This window comes from Rhinoraja longicauda, chromosome 3, assembly GCF_053455715.1.
Source record: "Rhinoraja longicauda isolate Sanriku21f chromosome 3, sRhiLon1.1, whole genome shotgun sequence".
Classification (NCBI taxonomy): Eukaryota; Metazoa; Chordata; class Chondrichthyes; order Rajiformes; family Arhynchobatidae; genus Rhinoraja; species Rhinoraja longicauda.
In genome coordinates, this window is record NC_135955.1 from 94522137 (window position 1) to 94545129 (window position 22993).

General features: G+C 47.4%; 1 protein-coding gene across 1 annotated transcript in view; it reads left to right on the forward strand.

The window, feature by feature from the left end:
* Nucleotides 1–22993, forward strand: part of trappc11 (trafficking protein particle complex subunit 11) — a 62511-nt gene that overhangs the window by 28600 nt on the left and 10918 nt on the right. Inside the window, exons 12-22 of the mRNA XM_078396805.1 lie at nucleotides 1520–1562; nucleotides 1949–2094; nucleotides 3533–3594; nucleotides 3685–3817; nucleotides 5879–6009; nucleotides 7296–7451; nucleotides 10331–10518; nucleotides 13084–13232; nucleotides 14468–14589; nucleotides 16145–16264; nucleotides 22000–22065. Of these exons, the coding sequence (XP_078252931.1) occupies nucleotides 1520–1562; nucleotides 1949–2094; nucleotides 3533–3594; nucleotides 3685–3817; nucleotides 5879–6009; nucleotides 7296–7451; nucleotides 10331–10518; nucleotides 13084–13232; nucleotides 14468–14589; nucleotides 16145–16264; nucleotides 22000–22065 (1316 nt within the window). The remainder of the gene's footprint in view (nucleotides 1–1519; nucleotides 1563–1948; nucleotides 2095–3532; nucleotides 3595–3684; nucleotides 3818–5878; nucleotides 6010–7295; nucleotides 7452–10330; nucleotides 10519–13083; nucleotides 13233–14467; nucleotides 14590–16144; nucleotides 16265–21999; nucleotides 22066–22993) is intronic.

Sequence of the window (22993 nt, forward strand, 5' to 3'; positions counted from 1 at the left end):
GAGAGCTCAGTTGAAATTCCCTTAATGGCCGCAGATGGCAGCTGAATGTGAATGGAATGAGCTGCCGACCCATCCCCAGCTCCCACCGTCTCCCCAGCCCTGGGTTCCGACCCCCCCCCCCCCCCCCCCCCCCCCAGCGAGCCCCTCTCACCTGCTGCTGCTTGCTTGCTGTCAGCGGTGGCTTAATCCCATCTCCCCACGACCGCTGCTGCCTGCTTCTCCTGTCGCTCTGTCCAGTCGGCCTCTCCCTCCCCCTCTTCCTCCTCCCCCATGAGTCGCCGACATACTCCACCTTGGAAGCGACAGCGGGCGAGAGGGGAGGGGGCCTCATGGTGTCTGAGCAGCTACACTGGAATTTAGAAGGATGAGAGGAGATCTTATCGAAACATATAAGATTATTAAGGGGTTGGACACGTTAGAGGCAGGAAACATGTTCCCAATGTTGGGGGGAGTCCAGAACCAGGGTCCACAGTTTAAGAATAAGGGGTAGGCCATTTAGAACGGAGATGAGGAAAAACTTTTTCAGTCAGAGAGTTGTGAATCTGTGGAATTCTCTGCCTCAGAAGGCAGTGGAGGCCAATTCTCTGGATGCATTCAAGAGAGAGCTAGATAGAGCTCTTAATGATAGCGGAGTCAGGGGGTATGGGGAGAAGGCAGGAACGGGGTACTGATTGTGGATGATCAGCCATGATCACATTGAATGGTGGTGCTGGCTCGAAGGGCCGAATGGCCTACTCCTGCACCTATTGTCTATTGTCCTTGGGAGTGGCCTGAGGAAAGAGTCTGGTCGGGGGCGGCAGCAGCCGTGTGGACTGGTGAAGAAAGGCTCGCTGGTTTAGACCAGAGGCATTGCCGCATCGTTTTTAAAGTGAAACGACACCTAGTGTTGGAGTAACCCGCCCATCTGAATCAGTCTGAGGAAGGGTCTTAATATCATAGAGTCCTACAGCTTGGAAACAGCCCCTTCGGCCCAACTTGCCCCCACTGGCCAACATGTCCCATCTACACTAGTCCCACCTGCCTGCGTTTGACCCATATCTCTGTAAACCTGTCCTATCCACATACCCACCACCCTTCGTGTGGAAATAGTTACCGCTGCAATAGGTCTCGCTGCACCTCCCCCTTACCTAACCTGACACCATTGAGATCATAATCTTCCTCCTAGATTTTGCCGCCAAAGTGGATAACCTCACGTTTATCTATATTATACCGCATCTGCCATGCATCTGCCCACTCACTCAACCTGTCCAGGTCACCCTGACAAAGAGCAATCCAACCAAGACCTCAGCGGTGGAGAACAGGCGGAGGATGACGGCTGACTTCAATGGAGCGTCACAACGGCTGGGAAGGCGGATGGATGAAGGCTGCAGCAGAAAAGGGTCCCCGGTCGTCTTGGACTCCACGCCACTGGATCCTGACCCAGATCTGTCAAGGACCGTGTGGTGGCTGTCTGTGCACCAGTCTCCCCACGTTAAACAAAGTCACGCCCTATGGAGAGGACGGTCACACTCGCTTCCAGTGATCGCCGATGACGAGTGCAAATGTTGTGAAGCCATCAAGGTGTAGATCGAGAGCAAGCAAGATTATAGGGGACCCCTGCCACCCCAGCAACGGACTGTTCCAACTGCTCCGGTCAGGCAAACGCCTCCGCTGTCATGCTGTGAAAATGGAGAGGATCAGACGGAGTTTCTTCCCACAGGCCATCAGGACTGTTAACTTTTATAACCCCAGGGACTAAATTTTGTCTTCTCTGTATTAACTTTAATTTATATGCTGTAACTGTAATTATTATTTTTGTGCACAATCCGCAGGCATTGCCACTTTCATTTCACTGCACATCGTGTATGTGTATGTGACAAATAAACTTGACTTGACTTGACTTGACTTGTAATAATTTTCATTTTTTGAATGTCTGTTTCCCCCCTTCCCATCCTCCCACCACTAACAGGCTGTTGGATTACGTGATGTGTGACTACCGCAGTGAACGCTGGTGGATGCTGCTTACCTTCATCCTGGGCACCGCTCTCAAGTGCGCCTACCTGATGGGACAAATCAAAGATTACATCACCTATTCTCTGGAGCTCCTCGGGAGGTGTATCCTTATTCCAAAAGAAAATAACTTGCTCTCTCAGCAGAGTTCCGAATTGTATTCTTTGGAAATACTTTAACATTCTGCACCATGTCATAAGCCTTGTGTGACAGCAAGGTAGGACATGGGTAGACACAAAAAGCTGGTGTAACTCAGTGGGTCAGGCAGCATCTCTGGAGAACATGGATAGGTGACGTTTCACAGAGTGCTGGAGTAACTCAGCGGGTCAGGCAGCATCTCTGGAGAACATGGATAGGTGACGTTTCACAGAGTGCTGGAGTAACTCAGCGGGTCAGGCAGCATCTCTGGAGAACATGGATAGGTGACGTTTCACAGAGTGCTGGAGTAACTCAGCGGGTCGGGCAGCATTTCTGGAGAACATAGATAGGTGAGGTTTCACAAAGTGCTGGAGTAACCAAAGTCTGTAGTTTCTTTTTTGCTCTGGTTTATTTTCACCCACATGTTTAGACCGTAATGGTGTATCCTTATTGTTTTGATGTGTTTATGCTTTATTCTTAAGTGTTAACTGTATGCTCGTGTTGTCATTTGCGAGCGGAGCACCAAGGCACATTCCTTGTATGTGCACATACTTGGCCAATAAACTCATTCATTCATTCATTCAAAGCCAATTAACTTACAAACCTGTAAGTCTTTGGAGTGTGGGAGTTAACCTGAGCACCTGGGGAAAACCCAAGCAGGTCCCAGGGACAAGCTGTGTACAGCTCCGTACAGACAGCGTCTGTAGTCAGGATCGAAACCGGGTCTCTGGCGCTGTGAGGCAGAAACTCTACCGCTGTGCCACGGTGCTGCTCATATCCTGTGCTCACCTGTCTGTGTCAAGAGAGTATTGCTCTTTCCCAGTGACTCGAATTGAAAGAAGGGCTGAGATAACAGCACTTTCATTCACACTTCTGGAATAATAGGTCAATAAACCACTTTTATCACTCGATAAAATAAGGGCTTGCAATCGCAATTTATTTGTCTAATGGAGATGCTGTCAAAATGCAATCTTCAAAAACCCCTCGAAAATCTCCACCGGGTTCTGCAGAAGAAGCTGTTGTCAAGACTCAAGGGCTATTGGGAGAGTCTGAAGAAGAGTCTCGACCCGAAAACATCACCCATTCCTTCTCTCCAGAGATGCCTTGGAGAAAAAAAACTGCAGATGCTGGCTTAAATCGAAGGTATCACAAGATGCTGGAGTAACTCAGCGGGTCAGGCAACATCTCGGGAGAGAAGGAATGGATGACGTTTCAGGTCTGAAGAAGGGTCTCGACCCGAAACATCACTAATTCCTTCTCTCCTGAGATGCTGCCTGACCCGCTGAGTTACTCCAGCATCTTGTGATACCTTCGATTTGTACCGGCATCTGCAGTTATTTTCCTGCACCAAGTGTAGGTCGAGTCTCTCGTTTCTAAGGTTACTCCTCCTTTACTGCTAAGACAGCGTCCACACTCAGCGATGAACAGAAATCTCGTGTAGAAAAGAACCTGATCAAAGTGTTGATGGTTGGTATTTTCTGGCGTCAGTTTTCCAATTCCTTAAAAACATAATAATAAAACAAGATTCCAATAATTATTGTGTCTTCTTTAAATTAGAACGAGAGCCCGGCCCCCGAGCCTGAATGTGATCCCAAAGCCATCAAATCTGCTCAGAAAATGTGGGCCGATCGCATCTCTTTAGCTGGAAGTAATGTGTTTACTATTGAAATGCAGGATTATGTGCCATTTGGTGAGTACCAAGTTAAAATTAAAACTAGACCAAGTGGACCCGTTGGGCCCAAACCTCTCCTGGATTGGTGCAGCACCCACTCCTCCCCCTTCCACTCTCTCTCCCCCCCCCCCTTCCCTATTCTTCCCTCCCCTTCCTTCCCCTTCCTCCCCCTCCCCTCCTTCTCCCCTTTGCCCATCCCCCCTTCCCCCCTTCTCCCTTCCCCCCGTCTCCCCTCCCCCGTCTCCCCTCCCCCGTCTCCCCTCCCCCGTCTCCCCTCCCCCTTCTCCCCTCCCCTTCTCCCCTCCCCCTTCTCCCCCTCCCCCGTCTCCCCTCCCCCTTCTCCCCTCCCCTTCTCCTGTCCCCCCTTCTCCTCTTCCCCCTTTGCCCCTTCCCCTCCCCCCTTCATTCCTCCACCCCTCCCTCCTTAGGAGATAGATTTAAACTTTAAAATGTGAATAACCTTATAAATATAACACTGATTTCAATGAAACTTCTTCCATTAGCACCAAAGGGACGACGGTGAGTAAGGTGGGCCTAAAATTGTCGCGCTATCGGGCACTGTTCTGTCTGTAGTTCAGGAACAAACAAACAAACAAACGAGAGTTTTAATATATAGATGTTTAATTAGTCAAGAGGGTGGTGAATCTGTGGAATTCATTGCCACAGACGGCTGTGGAGGCCACGTCAATGGATATTTTTAAGGTGGAGATTGACAGATTCTTGATTAGTACGTGTGTCGGGGGATATGGGGAGAAGGCAGGAGAATGGGGTTAGGAGGGATAGATAGATCAACCATGTTTGAATGGTGCAGTAGACTTGATGGGCCGAATGGCCTAATTCTGCTGCTGGAACTTGTGAACTTGGTTACATTAAAATAGAAGCCTTTTTAACAGAACAAGGTGGAAAAGCTTCTTCTTTCATGTCCATCTAACACTCTTCAAATGTTACATCACTGTCGTCGTCCGTCCTGAAAAGGGCGCAAGCTTCCGTCGACAATCAGTGGGAGCCATCATAGAAACATAGAAAATAGGTTCAGGAGTAGGCTATTCGGCCCTTCGAGCCTGCACCGCCATTCAATATGATCATGGCTGATCATCCAACTCAGTATCCCGCACCTGCCTTCTCTCCATACCCCCTGATCCCTTTAGCCACAAGGGCCACATCTAACTCCCTCTTAAATATAGCCAATGAACTGGCCTCAACTACCTTCTGTGGCAGAGAATTCCACAGATTCACCACTCTCTGTGTGAAAAAAAACGTTCTCATCTCGGTCCTAAAAGACTTCCCCCTTATCCTTAAACTGTGACCCCTTGTTGTGGACTTCCCCAACATCGGGAACAATCTTCCTGCATCTAGCTTGTCCAACCCCTTAAGAATTTTGTAAGTTTCCATAAGATCCCCCCTCAATCTTCCAAATTCCAGCGAGTACAATAGTCCAATAGCGAGTACAAGTTCCAGCGAGTACCACTTGTACAATAGATGGTGGTGGTAGCAGAATTAGCTCAGGACACTTCCAGTTTCCATACCCGCCATGTGGACGCTTCTGCTGTGGGGCCAGGTGGAAAATCAAGAGTTAAGAAGAAGTAAATCGTAGGTGTGGGCCATTCAGCCCCTCAAAACTGCTCTCCTATTCACTATGATCATGGCCAATCATCTGCCTCATTACCTGCTCCTTCTTGACACGCAACACCTTTTGTCTTTAAATTCATCTTGTTAAAATATGGTCAGCCTTTACAGCCCTCCATCTTTGCCAATTTCACCAATTCATGCTTCTGAAATTTCAGGATGTAACAATAGACAATAGGTGCAGGAGGAGGCCATTCAGCCCTTCGAGCCAGCACTGCCATTCAATGTGATCGGCTGATCATTCTCAATCAGTACCCCGTTCCTGCCTTCTCCCCATACCCCCTGTTCTATGTTTTGTAAATAAACAAAAGTATAGGAATCATTCAATGCAGTTATTTCATCTTGTTTTGTCTACCATGCCAGTTCTGATAAGTAGGATTCTTCTGATTTGGAGTTGCTCACTGAACCGTAACTGAGTGTTTTGTTTGTTCCCCCACGTTTGCTTCCATGAAGTTGAATGTAAAGCCCGTTTCCTGGCTCCAAGTTTCCACATTGATGACCCCGTCCAACTGCACGTGTATCTGCGAGCTGACTGCCCTCATCCATTCCGATTTTCAAAGCTCTGCGTCCGTTTTAACAACCAGGTAGGATGAATTCTGAGACAAAGCTCACCCATCCATAAAGGATACGGGTTTTGTCCTAAAGATAAACACAAAATGCTGGAGGCTTCTTCTCTCGTGTCCATCATCCATGTTTCAAATCCGTCCTGAAAAGGGCGCAAGCTTCCGGCGACAATCAGTGGGAGCCATCACTTGTACAGTAGACGATGGTGGTGGTGGCAGAATTAGCTCAGGACATTTCCAGTTTCCAGCCCCGCCACGTGGGCTTCTCTATCAATCTGCAGAAGGATTCCGTCCCGAAACGTCACCTGTTCCTTTTCTCCGGAGAAGCTGCCTGTCCAGTCCTGAGATACTCCAGCAATTTGTGTCTATCTTCGGTAGACACCGGGTGGCACCACCACAGCGGCTGCCTTGCCAACAGTCTGTCTGTCCTTTCTGCTGTTTTTGTTATTTTAAGTATGTGTTAAAGTATGTTTTAGTGTTTCTTGGTTTGTTTTATTTGGGGGGTGGGGGGGGGGGGGGGAAAGGTGGGGAAAACTTTTTTTCAATCTCTTACCTCGACGGAGATGTGATTTTTCTCCATGTCGTATCTCCGTCCCCACTGCGGCCTAACATGGAGGAGTTGGCGGCCTTTCCTGGAGACCGGCCCGGCACTTCAAGCCGCAGGCGCGGCGCGGACTTTAACGTCGCGGAGCTGCGATCCTTTGCCGAGGATCGACTGGAGAGCTCCAACCGCGGGGCCTGTGGACTTTAACACCGTGAAGCCCGTGGTCTCTGGTGAGAAGAGGCCGACTCGGGAGCTCCATGCCGCGGAGAGTGTTTCAACCGTCCCGACGCGGGGAGTTTCGATCATCCCGACGCGAGGGCCTCGGACAGTCGGCAGCGGCGACTGCGGACGGTTCAACAGTCCCGACCGCGGGTGAACAAAGATGAAGATGGTTGAACTTTATTACCTTCCATCACAGTGAGGAATGTGGAATCCGCTGTGGTGGATGTTTATGTTACATTTTACTTTATGTGGCTGTGTGGTAACTCAAATTTCACTGGACCTTAAATGGTACATGTGACAATAAATTGATCTTGAATTTTGTATAAACCAGCATCTGCAGTCCCTTCCTGCCAAGTGGGTATTTGGACAGGTACATGGACAAGACATGGTTTAGAGGGACGTGGGCAGTGGGGGGGGGGGGGGGGGGGCGAGTGCAGACGGGGCATCTTGGGAATGTGGGGCTGAAGGGCCTGTTTCTATGCGGTATGACTGACCTGATTTTTGTTTCTGCTGCTGAAATGGATCATTTCTTCCATTCCAGGAGTACAACCAGCACTGTGTGGTGGAAGAAACCTACCAAACATCTGACCTGCTGGAAGCCTCGTCACAGGGCACCATGTGCTTAGTTCCTGGCAAGACCAGGCTGTGCACCTTCAAGTTCGTCGCTCGGACTGAGGATGTTGGAAAGAAAGTGGAGGTAGGATTTTTTTCATGCTGGCATTTTCAAAATATATATATTTTTAATAAAAGGAAATTGTAGCTTATAGCAAATATATAGTATAAGAAGATAACTGCAGATGCTGGTACAAATGGAAGGATTTATTCACAAAATGCTGGAGTAACTCAGCAGGTCAGGCAGCATCTCGGGAGAGAAGGAATGGGTGACGTTTCGGGTCGAGACCCTTCTTCAGACCCGTCCTGAAGAAGGGTCTCGACCCGAAACGTCACCCATTCCTTCTCTCCTGAGATGCTGCCTGACCTGCTGAGTTACTCCAGCATTTTGTGAATAAATAGCAAATATATAGTTCATGATGAATCTTTCACTCTGTCCAAAAAAAATTACAATGTGTTCATAAGTCATCCAGTCTACTCGCTATTCAATCATGGCTGATCTATCTTTCCCTCCCATTCTCCTGCCTTCTCCCTGTAATCCCTGACACCCTATTCCAACAAACTGCAATCTCTAACCACCTCTGCAATCTCCAACAATCTAAACTAGACTAACTAATCCCTGTTAGAGTCATAGAGTGATACATTGTGGAAACAGGCCCTTCGGCCCAACGTGCCCACACCGGCCAATAATGTCCCAGCTACACTCGTCCCACTTGCCTGCGTTTGGTCCATATCCCTCCAAACCTGTCCTGTCCATGTACCTGTCCAACTGTTTCTGAAATGATGGGATAGTCCCAGCCTCTACTACCTCCTCTGGCAGCTCGTTCCATACACTCACTACCCTCTGTGTGAAAAAGTTACCCTCGGATTCCTATTAAATCTTTTCCTCTTCACCTTGAACCTGTGTCCTCTGATCCTCGATTCCCCTACTCTGGGTAAAAGACTCTGTGCATCTACCCAATCTATTCCTCTCATGATTTTGTGCACCTCTATAAGATCTCCCCTCATCCTCCTGCGCTCCATGGAATAGAGACCCAGCCTGCTCAACCTCTCCCTGTAGCTCACACCCTCTAGTCCTGGCAACATCCTGGTAAAAATTGTTCATTTTGCGTGGTCCTTGTATCATCAATTGTTTACTTTAGAGATACAGCATGGAAACGGGCCCTAAGGCCCACTGAGCCCACGCTGTTCACTAATCACCTGCTCACACTAGTTCTACATTATCCCACTGAGCCCACGCTGTTCACTAATCACCTGCTCACACTAGTTCTACATTATCCCACCGAGCCCACGCTGTTCACTAATCACCTGCTCACACTAGTTCTACATTATCCCACTTTCTCATCCGCTCTCTACACTCGAGGATCAATTTACAGAGGCCAATTAACCTACAGACCCGCACGTCTTTGGGATATGAGAGGAAACGGGTTCACCTAGGGGAAGCTTACATGGTCACGGGGAGAACATGTAAACTCCCCACATAGACAGCACACGTAGTCAGGATCCAACCTGGGTCTATGGAGCTGTGAGGCAGCAATCTGTGGAATTCTCTGCCTCAGAAGGCAGTGGAGGCCAATTCTCTGGATGCTTTCAAGCGAGAGCTAGATAGAGCTCTTAAGGATAACGGAGTCAGGGAGTATGGGGAGAAGGCAGGAACGGGGTACTGATTGTGGATGATCAGCCATGATTACAATGAATGGCGGTGCTGGCTCGAAGGGCCAAATGGCCTCCTCCTGCACCTATTGTCTAATGTCTATAAGTCACCAACCAGCTGCACCACTGTGCTGCCCTGGAATTCTAAAATTGTAAGATTGCTTTGTATTTTTGCTGCAAATAATACCAAAAATCTACAGCAATCAGGCAACTGAACCGTCCTATCACCAACTAGAGAGCAGTCCTGAGCTACCATCTAGCTCATTGGAAACCCTTGGACTATCTTTAATCGGACTTTACTGGACGTTATGTTATTCTCTTTATCCTGTAACTTATAAGTTCATAAGTGCTCGGAGCAGAATTAGGCCATTCGGCCCATCAAGTCTACCCCGCCATTCAATCGTGACCGATCTATCTTTCCCTCGCAACCCCATTCTCTTGCCTTCTCCCCATAGCCCCTGACACCCGTCCACTGTGGACGGCTCGATTGTAATCACATAAAGTCTTACCGCTGACTGGATAGCACGCAACAAAAAGCTTTTCACTGTACCTCGGTACACGTGACAATAAACTAAAACTAAATTAAAAGACGTTGTTTAGTTTAATTTATTGTCACGTGTACCGAGCTACTGGGTGACAGCTTTAGCTGCGTGCCATCCCAGTCAGCAGAAAGACAATACATGATTACAACCGAGCAATAGATACATGATAAGGGAATAACATTTAGTGCAAGGTAAAGCCTGCAAAGTCCGATCTAGGATAGTCCGAGGGTCACCTTTCACCGTCCAGCCTGACCGCGGGAGAAGACGGCAGGGGAAGGGGAAAGACATTCTGACCTTCCATCACAGTGAGGAGGGGACTGGAGGAGACTCACTGTGATGGATGTTTCTTTTTGGGGTTTTTTTGTTTTGTGTTGGTTGTGGTTGTGTAATTGCTTATTTTATTGCTCTTATTGTTGGACTGTGGGTGATGAAATCCCGTCCAAAAGATTTGTTTTTTTGGATGACAAATAAAGGTAATTCTGATTCTAATTCTGATGAGGTAGATAGTAGTTCAGCACTGCTTCTAGATAGAGCTCTTAAGGATAGCGGAGTCAGGGGGTATGGGGAGAAGGCAGGAACGGGGTACTGATTGAGAATGATCAGCCATGATCACATTGAATGGCGGTACTGGCTCAAAGGGCCGAATGGCCTCCTCCTGCACCTATTGTCTATTGTCTCTCTGGTTGTGGTAGGATGGTTCGGTTGCCTGATAACGGCTGGGACGAGACTCAGTAGTTTACTGTGATGCGATATTATTTGTCTTCCTCAGATGACGTCTGTAGACCTTGTGCTGGGCTCTGACACGGGCAGGTGTGTGATACTAAACTGGAGGGGTGGTGGGGGCGACGCAGCCTCTTGCCAGGAGGCCTTGCAGGCCAGTCGATCCTTTAAACGCCGACCAAAGCTGCCCGACAATGAAGTCTGCTGGGACAACATTACAATACTGGCAAGCACCATGTGAGTACCAGAAAGCATCGTTTTGTTTACTGCAATAGGTTTACTACAATTGGGCGGCACGGCGGCGCAGCGGGTCGAGCTGCTGCCTTATAGCACCAGAGATCCGGCCGGGTTCCATCCCGACTACGGGTGCTGTCCGTACGGAGTTTGTACGTTCTCCCCGTGACCTGCGTGGGTTTCCTCCGAGATCTTCGGTTTCCTCCCACACTCCAAAGACGTACAGGTTTGTCGGTTAATTGGATGGTATAAGTGTAAATTGTCCCTAGTGTGTGTAGGAAAGTGTTAGTGTGCGGGGATCGCTAGTCGGTGCGGACCCGGTGGGCCGAAGGGCCTGTTTCAGCGATGTATCCCTAAACTAAGCTAAACTAAACGAAAAAACTAAACTATACTCTGCACTCTGTATCTTCCCCAATGCTCTACCGATCGTGCATGTATCTTGGTACATGTGACAATAATAAGCTCAACTAAACTAAACCAAACCGCTGCTTTGAAGCTTTAGACAATAGACAATAGGTGCAGGAGGAGGCTATACGGCCCTTCGAGCCAGCACCGCCATTCAATGTGATCATGGTTGATCATTCTCAATCAGTACCCCGTTCCTGCCTTCTCCCCACACCTCCTGACTCCGCTATCCTTAAGAGCTCTATCTAGCTCTCTCTTGAATGCATTCAGAGAATTGGCCTCCACTGCCTTCTGAGGCAGAGAATTCCACAGATTCACAACTCTCTGACTGAAAAGGTTTTTCCTCATCTCAGTTCTAAATGGCCGACCCCTTATTCTTAAACTGTGGCCCCTTGTTCTGGACTCCCCAACATTGGGAACATGTTTCCTGCCTGTAACGTGTCCAACCCCTTAATAATCTTATACGTTTCGATAAGATCCCCTCTCATCCTTCTAAATTCCAGTGTATACAAGCCTAGTCGCTCCAGTCTTTCAACATACGACAGTCCCGCCATTCCGGGAATTAACCTGGTGAACCTATGCTGCACGCCCTCAATAGCAAGAATATCCTTCCTCAAATTTGGAGACCAAAACTGCACACAGTACTCCAGGTGCGGTCTCACTAGGGCCCTGTACAACTGCAGAAGGAATTGCAAATATAAAATGATCCTTTATTGTTGTTTTATTTCGAACATGTAAAACAAAAAAAAGATTAAAACAAAACAAAATAACAATAAAATGAAATGAACGATAAACCTATACACAAACTCAATGAATAAATTCTCATAAACAACACACATTAAATCTTCCATGTTCGAAAAGTAGGGGGAAGTATACACTTATTTATTCCTATCCCTTCTCTGCCACCCATCAATTAATTCACAAACTTTATCTCATCTACGTATGGATGAGTGGGGGGCAGAGGGGAGATAAGGGAGATTGAGAGGGGTGGGGGGGGTGAGGGTGCTAGACCATTACAGGAGAGGCTTTGGGTCCACGGCTCGCTCTGGCTGCAGCACTGGTGCCAAGGGGCTGAGGTGAGTGGCACCCACTCCCCTTCCTTGCCCCCCCCCCACGAGGAATGTGCCCAACGGGTCCACTTGGTCTAGTACATACATAAACATATGCATACAGACATATATCCATATATATGCCACATATATACATGCATATATACACAAAATGCTGGAGTAACTCAGCAGGTCAGGCAGCATCTCAGGGGCGGGCCTTTGCACGGTGGCGCAGCGGTAGAGTTGCTGCCTTACAGCGAATGCAGCGCCGGAGACTCAGGTTTGATCCTGACTACGGGCGCCGTCTGTACGGAGTTTGCACGTTCTCCCCGTGACCTGCGTGGGTTTTCTCCGAGATCTTCGGTTTCCTCCCACACTCCAAAGACGTGCAGGTTTGTAGGTTAATTGGCTGGGCAAATGTAAAAATTGTCCCTAGTGGGTGTAGGATAGTGTTAGTGTGCGGGGATCACTGGGCGGCGCGGACCCGGTGGGCCGAAGGGCCTGTTTCCGCGCTGTATCTAAATCTAAAAATCTAAAAAAAAAATCTAAAGTCTGAAGAAGGGTCTCGACCCGAAACGTCACCCATTTCTTCTCTCCCGAGATGCTGCCTGACCCGCTGAGTTACTCCAGCATTTTGTGAAATAAATACCTTCGATTTGTACCAGCATCTGCAGTTATTTTCTTACACTACATATATACACATATATGCACACACGCAAAATACATATAGAAGGTATTTATTCACAAAATGCTGGAGTAACTCAGCAGGTCAGGCAGCATCTCGGGAGAGAAGAAATGGGTGACTTTTCGGGTCGAGACCCTTCTTCAGACATATATATGCAGATACATATATGCAGTTTACAAACAATCATCCAAATTCTATGTGCACTGCGAATACCACACGTGTCAATAAACTAAAACTTACCCGTCATCACAGCCCCTCCCCATTCTCATACCTCTGGGAAATAATTTTTTTGTACATCTTCTTAAACTGAGTTAATGAATGTTTGTTTCTTTGCTTGGGTTCTGCGTCCAATTCACTCCAGAGTTTCACCCCACAGATTGCACTGTCAGCGATGGATTGATTTTTGTTTCTGTCTTTTGTGACGTTCAGGGTGATATCCCGTATCCCGAAGGTGTCGGTGCAGTTACGCCACGAGCCGCCCACCTTGACCAATGAGATGTACTGCTTGGCGGTGACCGTGAAGTCGGAGGAGGTCACCACCGCGGGAGACGTGAAGCTCACAGCGGGATTAAAACCAGGTACCAGTCGCCGAGCGGCTGACGAGCCACCGCAGCCCCGTCGCAGTCCCTGTCACGTTTCACCCACAGAGCTGTGAATCTGCGGAATTCTCTGCCTCAGAAGGCAGTGGAGGCCAATTCTCTGAATGCATTCAAGAGAGAGCTAGATAGAGCTCTTAAGGATAGCGGAGTCAGGGGGTATGGAGAGAAGGCAGGAACGGGGTACTGATTGAGAATGATCAGCCATGACCACATTGAATGGCGGTGCTAACTCGAAGGGCCGAATGGCCTCCTCCTGCACCTATTGAATATTGTCTAAAATGTCACCTTCAGTATATTCAGACTTTATGTCTACCTCAGTTCCACATTGTCCTCAATCCCGAAGATAGGCTCAAAATGCTGGAGTAACTCAGCGGGTCAGGCAGCATCACTGGAGAAAGAGGACAGGTGACGTTACGGGTCGGAACCCTTCACCCTCAATCCCTCGTCTGCGTCTGATGTGACCTCCATGTTTGGTCGAGTAGAACGCTGATTAAAGATCAAAGATTAATGCAAATTTGTGCATATTTGGTCACTAAAGTAGAAATACCTCTGGGCTTCACTGTACCGAGTACACGATTCCGCTAGCCCCTAGAGCTCTTATCTGACTGTTTCAAATTCATCCAGTGAATTGGCCTCCACTGCCTTCTATAGACAATAGGTGCAGGAGGAGGCCATTCGGCCCTTCGAGCCAGCACCGCCTTTCAATGTGATCATGGCTGATCATTCTCAATCAGTACCCCGTTCCTGCCTTCTCCCCATACCCCCTGACTCCGCTATCCTTAAGAGCTCTATCCAGCTCTCTCTTGAATGCATTCAGAGAATTGGCCTCCATTGCCTTCTGAGGCAGAGAATTCCACAGATTCACAACTCTCTGACTGAAAAAGTTCTTCCTCATCTCAGTTCTAAATGGCCTATCCCTTATTCTTAAACTGTGGCCCCTTGTTCTGGACTCCCCCAACATTTGGAACATGTTTCCTGCCTCTAACGTGTCCAACCCCTTAATAATCCTATACGTTTCGATAAGATCTCCTCTCATCCTTCTAAATTCCAGTGTATACAAACCTAGGCGCTCCAGTCTTTCAACATATGATGGTCCTGCCATTCCGGGAATTAACCTAGTAAACCTACGCTGCACTGTGGCAGATAATGCCACAGATTCACAACTCTCTGGGTGAAAGGCAACAGTGACAGGATTCTGTTTGTACCGTTTTCAGGCCAGGATGCCAACCTCACTCAGACGACCCACATTACCCTTGATGACACGGAGATGTGCGATGACTCCTGCCCAGCTCTGCTTCCTGATATTCCAATTGGAGACTTGCTTCCAGCAGCGAAGGTAAACCTGCCCCACGGGCTTGCGCGTGAAGCAGAAATAGTAATGCTGTCAACCGCCGTTATCACGTAGCAATGGGGACGGTGTCCGTTATTGCCGATTGTCCGCTATCATATCATATATATACAGCCGGAAACAGGCCTTTTCGGCCCTCCAAGTCCGTGCCGCCCAGTGATCCCCGTACATTAACACTATCCTACACCCACTAGGGACAATTTTTACATTTACCCAGCCAATTAACCTACATACCTGTACGTCTTTGGAGTGTGGGAGGAAACCGAAGATCTCGGAGAAAACCCACGCAGGTCACGGGGAGAACGTACAAACTCCTTACAGTGCAGCACCCATATTCAGGATCGAACCTGAGTCTCCGGCGCTGCATTCGCTGTAAAGCAGCAACTCTACCGCTGCGCTACCTATAACCAAGTAAGGGATTCGCTTCAACCACCTGGTGGCCACTCCGTAAAACAATGAGTGTTTTTCAACGGCTAAAATTGTATTTTTGTTACTACAAGCTAAAACTGCTAAAGGCTGTTTGTTACATTGTTTAATAGAGTTAACTGTGGATCGAAGTGAATGCTTGTCAACTTCAATGCTTTGTCAACTCCAATGCCTTGTCAACTTCAATGCCTTGTCAACTTCAATGCCTTGTCAACTTCAATGCCTTGTCAATTTCAATGCCTTGTCAATTTCCATGCCGTGCCAATTTCCATGCCTCGGCTATTTCCATTCCTCGTCAATTTCAATGCCTCGTCAGTTTCAATGCCCCGTCAATTTCAATGCCCCGTCAATTTCAATGCCTTGTCAATTTCAATAGCCTCCGCATTGTTAAAAAGACAGTCCGTTATAACCAAGATCCTTTATAAAGAGGTCTGTAATAACAAGGGTTAACTAGATATGAAGATAGCAGGATCAATTGCACAAGTTTATGGAAAGTGTGCAGAGAAGATTTACAAGGATGGGCACAAAGTGCTGGAGTAACTCAGCACATCTGGAGAACATGGATGGGCGATGTTTTGGGTTTGGGACCCTTTTTCAGACTGCAGCACTTTGCAGGTTTTCTGCGGGTGCTCAGGTTTTCTCCCACATTCCAAAAACGTGTAGGTTTGTAGGTTAATTGGCCTTGTAAATTGCCCCCAGAGTGTAGGATAGAACCAGTGTGAATGGGTGATTGTTGGTCAGCATGGAATCAAAGGGCCGAAGGGCTTGTTTTCACGCTGTATATCTGAAGAAAATCTAAAACTAAAGCAGGCTTGGACTCTATTCCTTGGAGTGCAGGAGACAGGGGTGATTTTCTAGAGATGTATAAAATCATGAGGGGTATATTTTTCCACCATAAGGGTGGTGGTGGATAAATGGAACAACTTGCCAGACCAGGTAGTTGGCGGGTGTTATAACAACATCCAAATGACGTGGATAGGTACATGGATGGGAAATGTATGGAGGTCTATGTTTCGAATGTGGTCGTAATTTGGCAAGTTCATTTTTGAGTAAAATCCTAACGTTGGATGATGTTTAATAACACACACACACAACTAATTGTTGAAATCTTGCACAGGTGGAGAAGCCTCTGTACATCAGGTGCGCCCAGGTTGGAACGAGAGTTTTCTTGGTTCACGTCTCGTATGTTGTTACTACCATCGTTGAAGGCAAGGAAATCATTTGCAAATGTCACAAGGTTGGTGGTTTCTCTTTTAAACCCTCAAACTGTAGGTGCATCAGCTTTTCTCCTTTGCCACGTTAATCTATTTTAAATATCTTAATCACAATCATCGTCATACTTTATTAGCCAAGTATGTTTTGCAACATACGAGGAATTGGATTTGCCATACAGTCGTACCAATAAAAAGCAACAAAACACACAAAATACATTTTAACATCAACATCCACCACAGTGACTCCTCCACATTCCTCACCATGATGGAAGGCGAAGAAAAAATTCAATCTCTTCCCTTCTTTGTCCTCCCGCGGTCGAGAGCCCCGAGCCTTCCGTTGACGGGACGATCTTGGCTCCCGCATCGTGGGGGGATCTCAGCTCCCCCGCGCAGGGCGATCGGACCCCGGGTTGGGGCTGGTTGAACCTCCTGTGACTTTGGAGCTTCCCGACATCAGTCTCTACCCGAGACGGCGAGCTCCTCGATGTTGGAATCCGCAGGCCGCGCGGTTGGAGCGTGGATCCCAGGCAAGGGATCGCAGGCTCCAATGTTCAGTCCACGGCCCCGCGACGAGGCTCAAAGTCAGTCCCGAGCAAGGCCGCCAGCTCCACGATGTTAGGCCGCAGAGCGACCGGAGATACGATCCGCAAAACAATCGCATCTCCGGCAAGGTAAGAGATTGAAAAAAGGTTTCCCCCGCCTCCCCCCCACCCCCCCCCCCCCCCCCCCCCCCCCCCCACATAAAACAAACCAGAGAACATTAACACAAACTTTTTAAAACACATGAAAAATAACAAAAAAGACAGGCAGATTGTAGGCGAGGCTGCCATCGCTCACAGCGCCACCCAGTGATACTAGCAGTAAATAAACCTGCTTTGATCTTGAGCATAATCAATATCACCCCGGTCACTCCCTCTCCCATCAGGCAAGAGGTATAGAAGTGTGAAAACGCACACCTCCAGATTCAGGGACAGTTTCTTCCCAGCTGTTATCAGGCAACTGAAACATCCTACCAACAACCAGAGAGGGGTCTTGACCTACCATGTACCTCATTGGAGACCCTCGGACTATCTTTAATCGGACTTTACCTTGCACTGAGCATTATTCCCTTCATCATGTATCTGTACACCGTGGACGGCTCGGTTGCAACCATGTACAGCCTTTCCGCTGACTGGATAACACGCAACAAAAAAGCTTTTCACTGTACCGCCGTACACGTGACAATAACGTAAGATGCAATAACACCACAGGTTGTGTTCTTGCTGTGCATTATTTGTACATTATTAATATCCCTAAAATAACGTTACTATAATGGCTTCTTGCTGTCCGTGAATCACCATGCACAAATTGTCAGCCTCATCTTCCTGAAAAAAAACCCACTGATGACTATCCATTGAAAATACTTTACCATGTTAATCTATTATCATTATTGTAACTAAATTAAAGGTCAATATGCTGGCAGAGTGCCACTCTGATCTTGAGTCATACCACATGGGTTTAATCCTTGCTCCACAGGGGTGTGTTCTTCCTATTATCCCACACAATATTTATCCCAACAATAATTACAGGAGCAGAATTGGGGGAGTCCAGAACCAGGGGCCGCAGTCTTAAGAATAAAGGGGGAGGCCATTTATATCTGAGGTGAGAATAAACTTTTTCACCCAGAGAGTTGGAATTCTCTGCCACAGAAGGCAGTGGAGTAAATTCACTGGATGAATTTAAAAGAGAGTTAGATAGAGCTCTGGGGGCTAGCGGAATCAAGGGATACGGGGAGAAGGCAGGCACGGGTTACTGATTGTGGATGATCAGCCGTGATCACAATGTATGGCGGTGGTGGCTCGAAGGGCCAAATGGCCTCCTCCTGCACCTATGTTTCTAAAACATTACTAAAATGACTTATTGCTGTCCGTGGGGCTCTGTGCACAAGAGTCATAGTTGTACAGCATGGAAACGGTCCCTTTGGCCTTTCTTGCCCATGTCGACCAAGATGCCTCATCTGCACTAGTCTTGCAGTTGGCCCAGATCCCTCCAAAACATTTTTGATAATCATAATCATACTTTATTAGCCAATATGTTTTGCAACGATTTGAGCATAGGAGCAGGGAGGTTCTGCTGCAGTTGTACAGGGCATTGGTGAGACCACACCTGGAGTATTGCGTACAGTTTTGGTCTCCTAATCTGAGGAGAGACATTCTTGCCAAAGAGGGAGTACAGAGAAGGTTCACCAGATTGATTTCTGGGATGGGTGGACTTTCATATGAAGAAAGACTGGATAGACTCGGCTTGTACTTGCTGGAATTTAGAAGATTGAGGGGGGATCTTATAGAAACGTACAAAATTCTTAAGGGGTTGGACAGGCTAGATGCAGGAAGATTGTTCCCGATGTTGGGGAAGTCCAGAACAAGGGGTCACTGTTTAAGGATAAGGGGGAAGTCTTTTAGGACCGAGATGAGAACGTTTTTTTTCGCACAGAGAGTGGTGAATCTGTGGAATTCTCTGCCACAGAAGGTAGTTGAGGCCAGTTCATTGGCTATATTTAAGAGGGAGTTAGATGTGGCCCTTGTGGCTAAAGGGATCAGGGGGTATGGAGAGAAGGCAGGTACGGGATACTGAGTTGGATGATCAGCCATGATCATATTGAATGGCGGTGCAGGCTCGAAGGGCAGAATGGCCTACTCCTGCACCTATTTTCTATGTTTCTATGTACGAGGAACTTGATTTGCCGTACAGTCATACCAATAAAGAACAACAGGACACACAAATACATTTTAACATCAACATCCACCACAGTGACTCCTCCACATTCCTCACTGTGATGGAAGGCGAAAAAAAAGTTCAATCTCCTCCCTTCTTTGTCCTCCCGCGGTCGGGGGCCTCGAGCCTTCCGGTGACGAGACGAGCTTGGCCCCCGTAGCCGGTGGTCGGGCCCCTGCGCGTCTGGGCGATCAAGCTCCCGCATCGGGGGGGGATCTCAGCTCCCCCGCGCCGGGCGATCGGACCCCGGGTCGGGGCTGGTTGCATCTTCTACGACATGTACTTATAACCATATAACCATATAACCATATAACAACTACAGCACGGAAACAGGCCCGTTCGGCCCTACCAATCCACGCCGACCACTCTCTCTGACCTAGTCTCATCTATCTGCTCTCAGACCATAACCCTCCAATCCCCTCCCATCCATATACCTATCCAATTTACTCTCAAATAATAAAATCGAGCCTGCCTCCACCACTTCCACCGGAAGCCCATTCCATACAGCCACCACCCTCTGAGTAAAGAAGTTCCCCCTCGTGTTACCCCTAAACCTTTGTCCCTCAATTCTGAAGCTATGTCCCCTTGCTGGAATCTTCCCCACTCTCAAAGGGAAAAGCCTACCCACGTCAACTCTGTCCGTCCCTCTTAAAATTTAAAAAACCTCTATCAAGTCCCCCCTCAACCTTCTACGCTCCAAAGAATAAAGACCCAACCTGTTCAACCTCTCTCTGTAGCTTAAGTGCTGAAGCCCAGGCAACATTCTAGTAAATCTCTTCTGTACCCTCTCCATTTTGTCGACATCCTTCCTATAATTTGGCGACCAGAACTGCACACCATACTCCAGATTCGGCCTCACCAATGCCCTGTACAATTTTAACATTACATCCCAACTTCTATATTCGATGCTCTGATTTATAAAGGCAAGCATACCAAACGCCTTCTTCACCACCCTATCCACATGAGATTCCACCTTCAGGGAACAATGCACAGTTATTCCCAGATCCCTCTGTTCCACTGCATTCCTCAATTCCCTACCATTTACCCTGTACGTCCTATTTTGATTTGTCCTTCCAAAATGCAGCACCTCACACTTATCAGCATTAAACTCCATCTGCCATCTCTCAGCCCACCCTTCCAAAAGTCCCAAGTCTCTCTGTAGACTTTGAAAATCTACTTCATTATTAACTACACCACCTATCTTAGTATCATCTGCATACTTACTAATCTAATTTGCCACACCATCATCCAGATCATTAATGTAAATGACAAACAACAGTGGACCCAACACAGATCCTTGGGGTACTCCACTAGACACTGGCCTCCAACTTGACATACAGTTGTCAACCATTACCCTCTGGTATCTCCCATTCAGTCATTGTTGAATCCATCTTGCAACCTCACTATTAATACCCAACGATTTAACCTTCTTAATCAACCTTCAATGTGGAACCTTGTCAAATGCCTTACTGAAGTCCATATAGACAACATCCACGGCCTTGCCCTTATCAATTTCCCTGGTAACCTCCAAAAAATTCAAGAAGATTAGTCAAACATAACCTTCCAGGCACAAATTCATGTTGACTGTTTCTAATCAGGCCTTGTTTATCCATGTGATTATATATATTGTCCCTAAGTATCTTCCATTAATTTTCCTACCACAGACGTCAAACTAACAGGTCTATAATTGCTAGGTTTACTTTTAGAACCTTTTTTAAACAAAGGCACAACATGCGCAATGCGCCAATCTTCCGGCACCATCCCCGTTTCTTTTTTTTTTTTTTTGAATAAATTTTTTATTGGAGATAGGTACATCACCCCGTTTCTAATGACGTTTGAAATATTTCCGTCATAGCCCCTGCTATTTCTGCACTAACTTCCCTCAATGTCCTAGGGAATATCCTATCAGGACCTGGAGACTTATCCACTTTCATATTTTTCAAAAGTGTCCGTAGTTTGTCCAAATAACTTTTAAATGTCACAGACCAGCATCAACCACTACATCTGGCAGTTTTTCCAGATACCCTGTCACCCTCTGTATGAAAAAGTTGCCACCTCAGGTATCTATTAAATCTTTCTCCTTTCACCTTTGTCCTGTATAAGATCGCACTTGAGCCTCTTGCACTCCAAGGAATACAACGAGCCTGCCCAGTCGCTCCCTGTAGCTCAGGCCCTCGACTTGACCTCATTGAAAGCAAATTCTTTGAAGTTGTGAATGGTCCCATTAAATTCTTTGCTTATATCCTGGACACTGTGGATGTGGAGAGAATGTTCCCACCAGTGGGAGGGTCTAGGATCAGAGGGCACAGCCTCAGAATTAAAGGACATTCCTTTAGGAAGGAGATGAGGAGGAATTTCTTCATCTGAGGGTGGTGAATCTGTGGAATTCATTGCCACAGACGGCTGTGGAGGCCAAGTCAGTGAATATTTTTACGGCAGAAATAGATAGATTCTTGAATACTGCAGATGTCAGGGGTTAAGGGGAGAAGGCAGGAGGATGGGGTTAGGAGGGAGAGATAGATCAGCCGCGATTGAATGGCGGAGTCGACCCGATGGGCCGAATGGCCTAATTCTGCTCCTGTGATGTATGAACTTATGAAATAGAAATCTTTGTGGAAATTCTGCTGTCGGTTAACAAAGGCAACTTGTACACATACAAAACTAATTTGCGGTCTTGCAGTGGTGAAAAAGCTGTTTAGTTTTGCTTTAGATTAAACCACATAGTTTAAGAAACATTTAAACAGGTACACGGATAGGATAGGTTTAGAGGGACATGGGCCAAATGCAGGCAGGTGGGACAAGTTGGTCGATGTGGGCAGGTTGAGCTGAAGGGCCTGTTTCCATGCTGTATGGCTCTTGAGTTTACGACTCTTTTGAAAGACCTGGCACAAACTTGATGGGCTGAATGGACCCCCCCATTTTATAAAATTCTATGATTCTAGGTCTAAGTTTTATAACTGGTGACGGCGTTGAAATCTTTTTTAAAAATCTCTCTACCTTTCAGGACGAGACCATCACCATTGAAACAGTTGTCCCATTTGACGTCACTGCAAAGTTTGTTTCCACAAAAGTAAGTAGCTACAATAAGTTCTTATCATCGGAAGAACGAACCCGATCCGAAACATCGCCGGTCCATTCGCTCCACAGATGCTGCCTGACCCGCTGCGTTCCCCCACCACTTTGCGTGCTTTGCTCAAGATTCAAGCATCTGCCATCTCTTCTTCTCTGCCCTGTTCAGCAATCTTTTCTTTACGTCACAATATCTGTAAAAGTAACTGCCTCATTTATAAATAGTTGTGCAGCTACAGTTATGCGTCTAGCAGCCAGCCGTGCAACTATAATGGGCGTGCAGCGGTAGAGTTGCTGCCTCACAGCACCAGAGACCTGGGTTAGATCCTGACTCCAGCGACTGTCTTCAGGGAGTTTGCATGTTCTCCCTGCGACCACATGGGTTTTCTCTCCGGGTGCTCCAGTTTCCTCCCACATTGCCACAGACATAAACAGGTTTGGAGGCTAATTAGCTTGTGTAAATTGTCCCAGGTGCATAGGTTTGAGGTTGTGTATGGGTGATCGCGGGCCAGTGTGGACTCGGTGGGTCAAAGGGCCCGCTTTCACGCTATGTCTTAAACTAAAGAACGTGATATATCATTACAGTGTGATAATCTAACGACACCATTAAAATAACGAACTCTGCATTCTCATTTCCTTAATTTAATGTATCTACTTTTTGCTCTATTAGTGTTGAACAATCTCCAGATTTCTGGATGCAGAAGTAGTAATTGTATGGATATCAACTTTTTAAAATACGTGCAAAAACGTAAAAATTCTGCATAAACCTGTTCTCAGATTCTGCAGCAAAATGGAAGCCGAGCTCATCGGGACTCCAGCGGCCGATCAGCATGTCGAATCTGCCCCCTGCAGCCGGGGCTCTGGAACTCCGGCCCGGCCTGAGCCGGCAGATCCGTTCCCACAGCCAGACTTCCACGGGCCAATTCCAT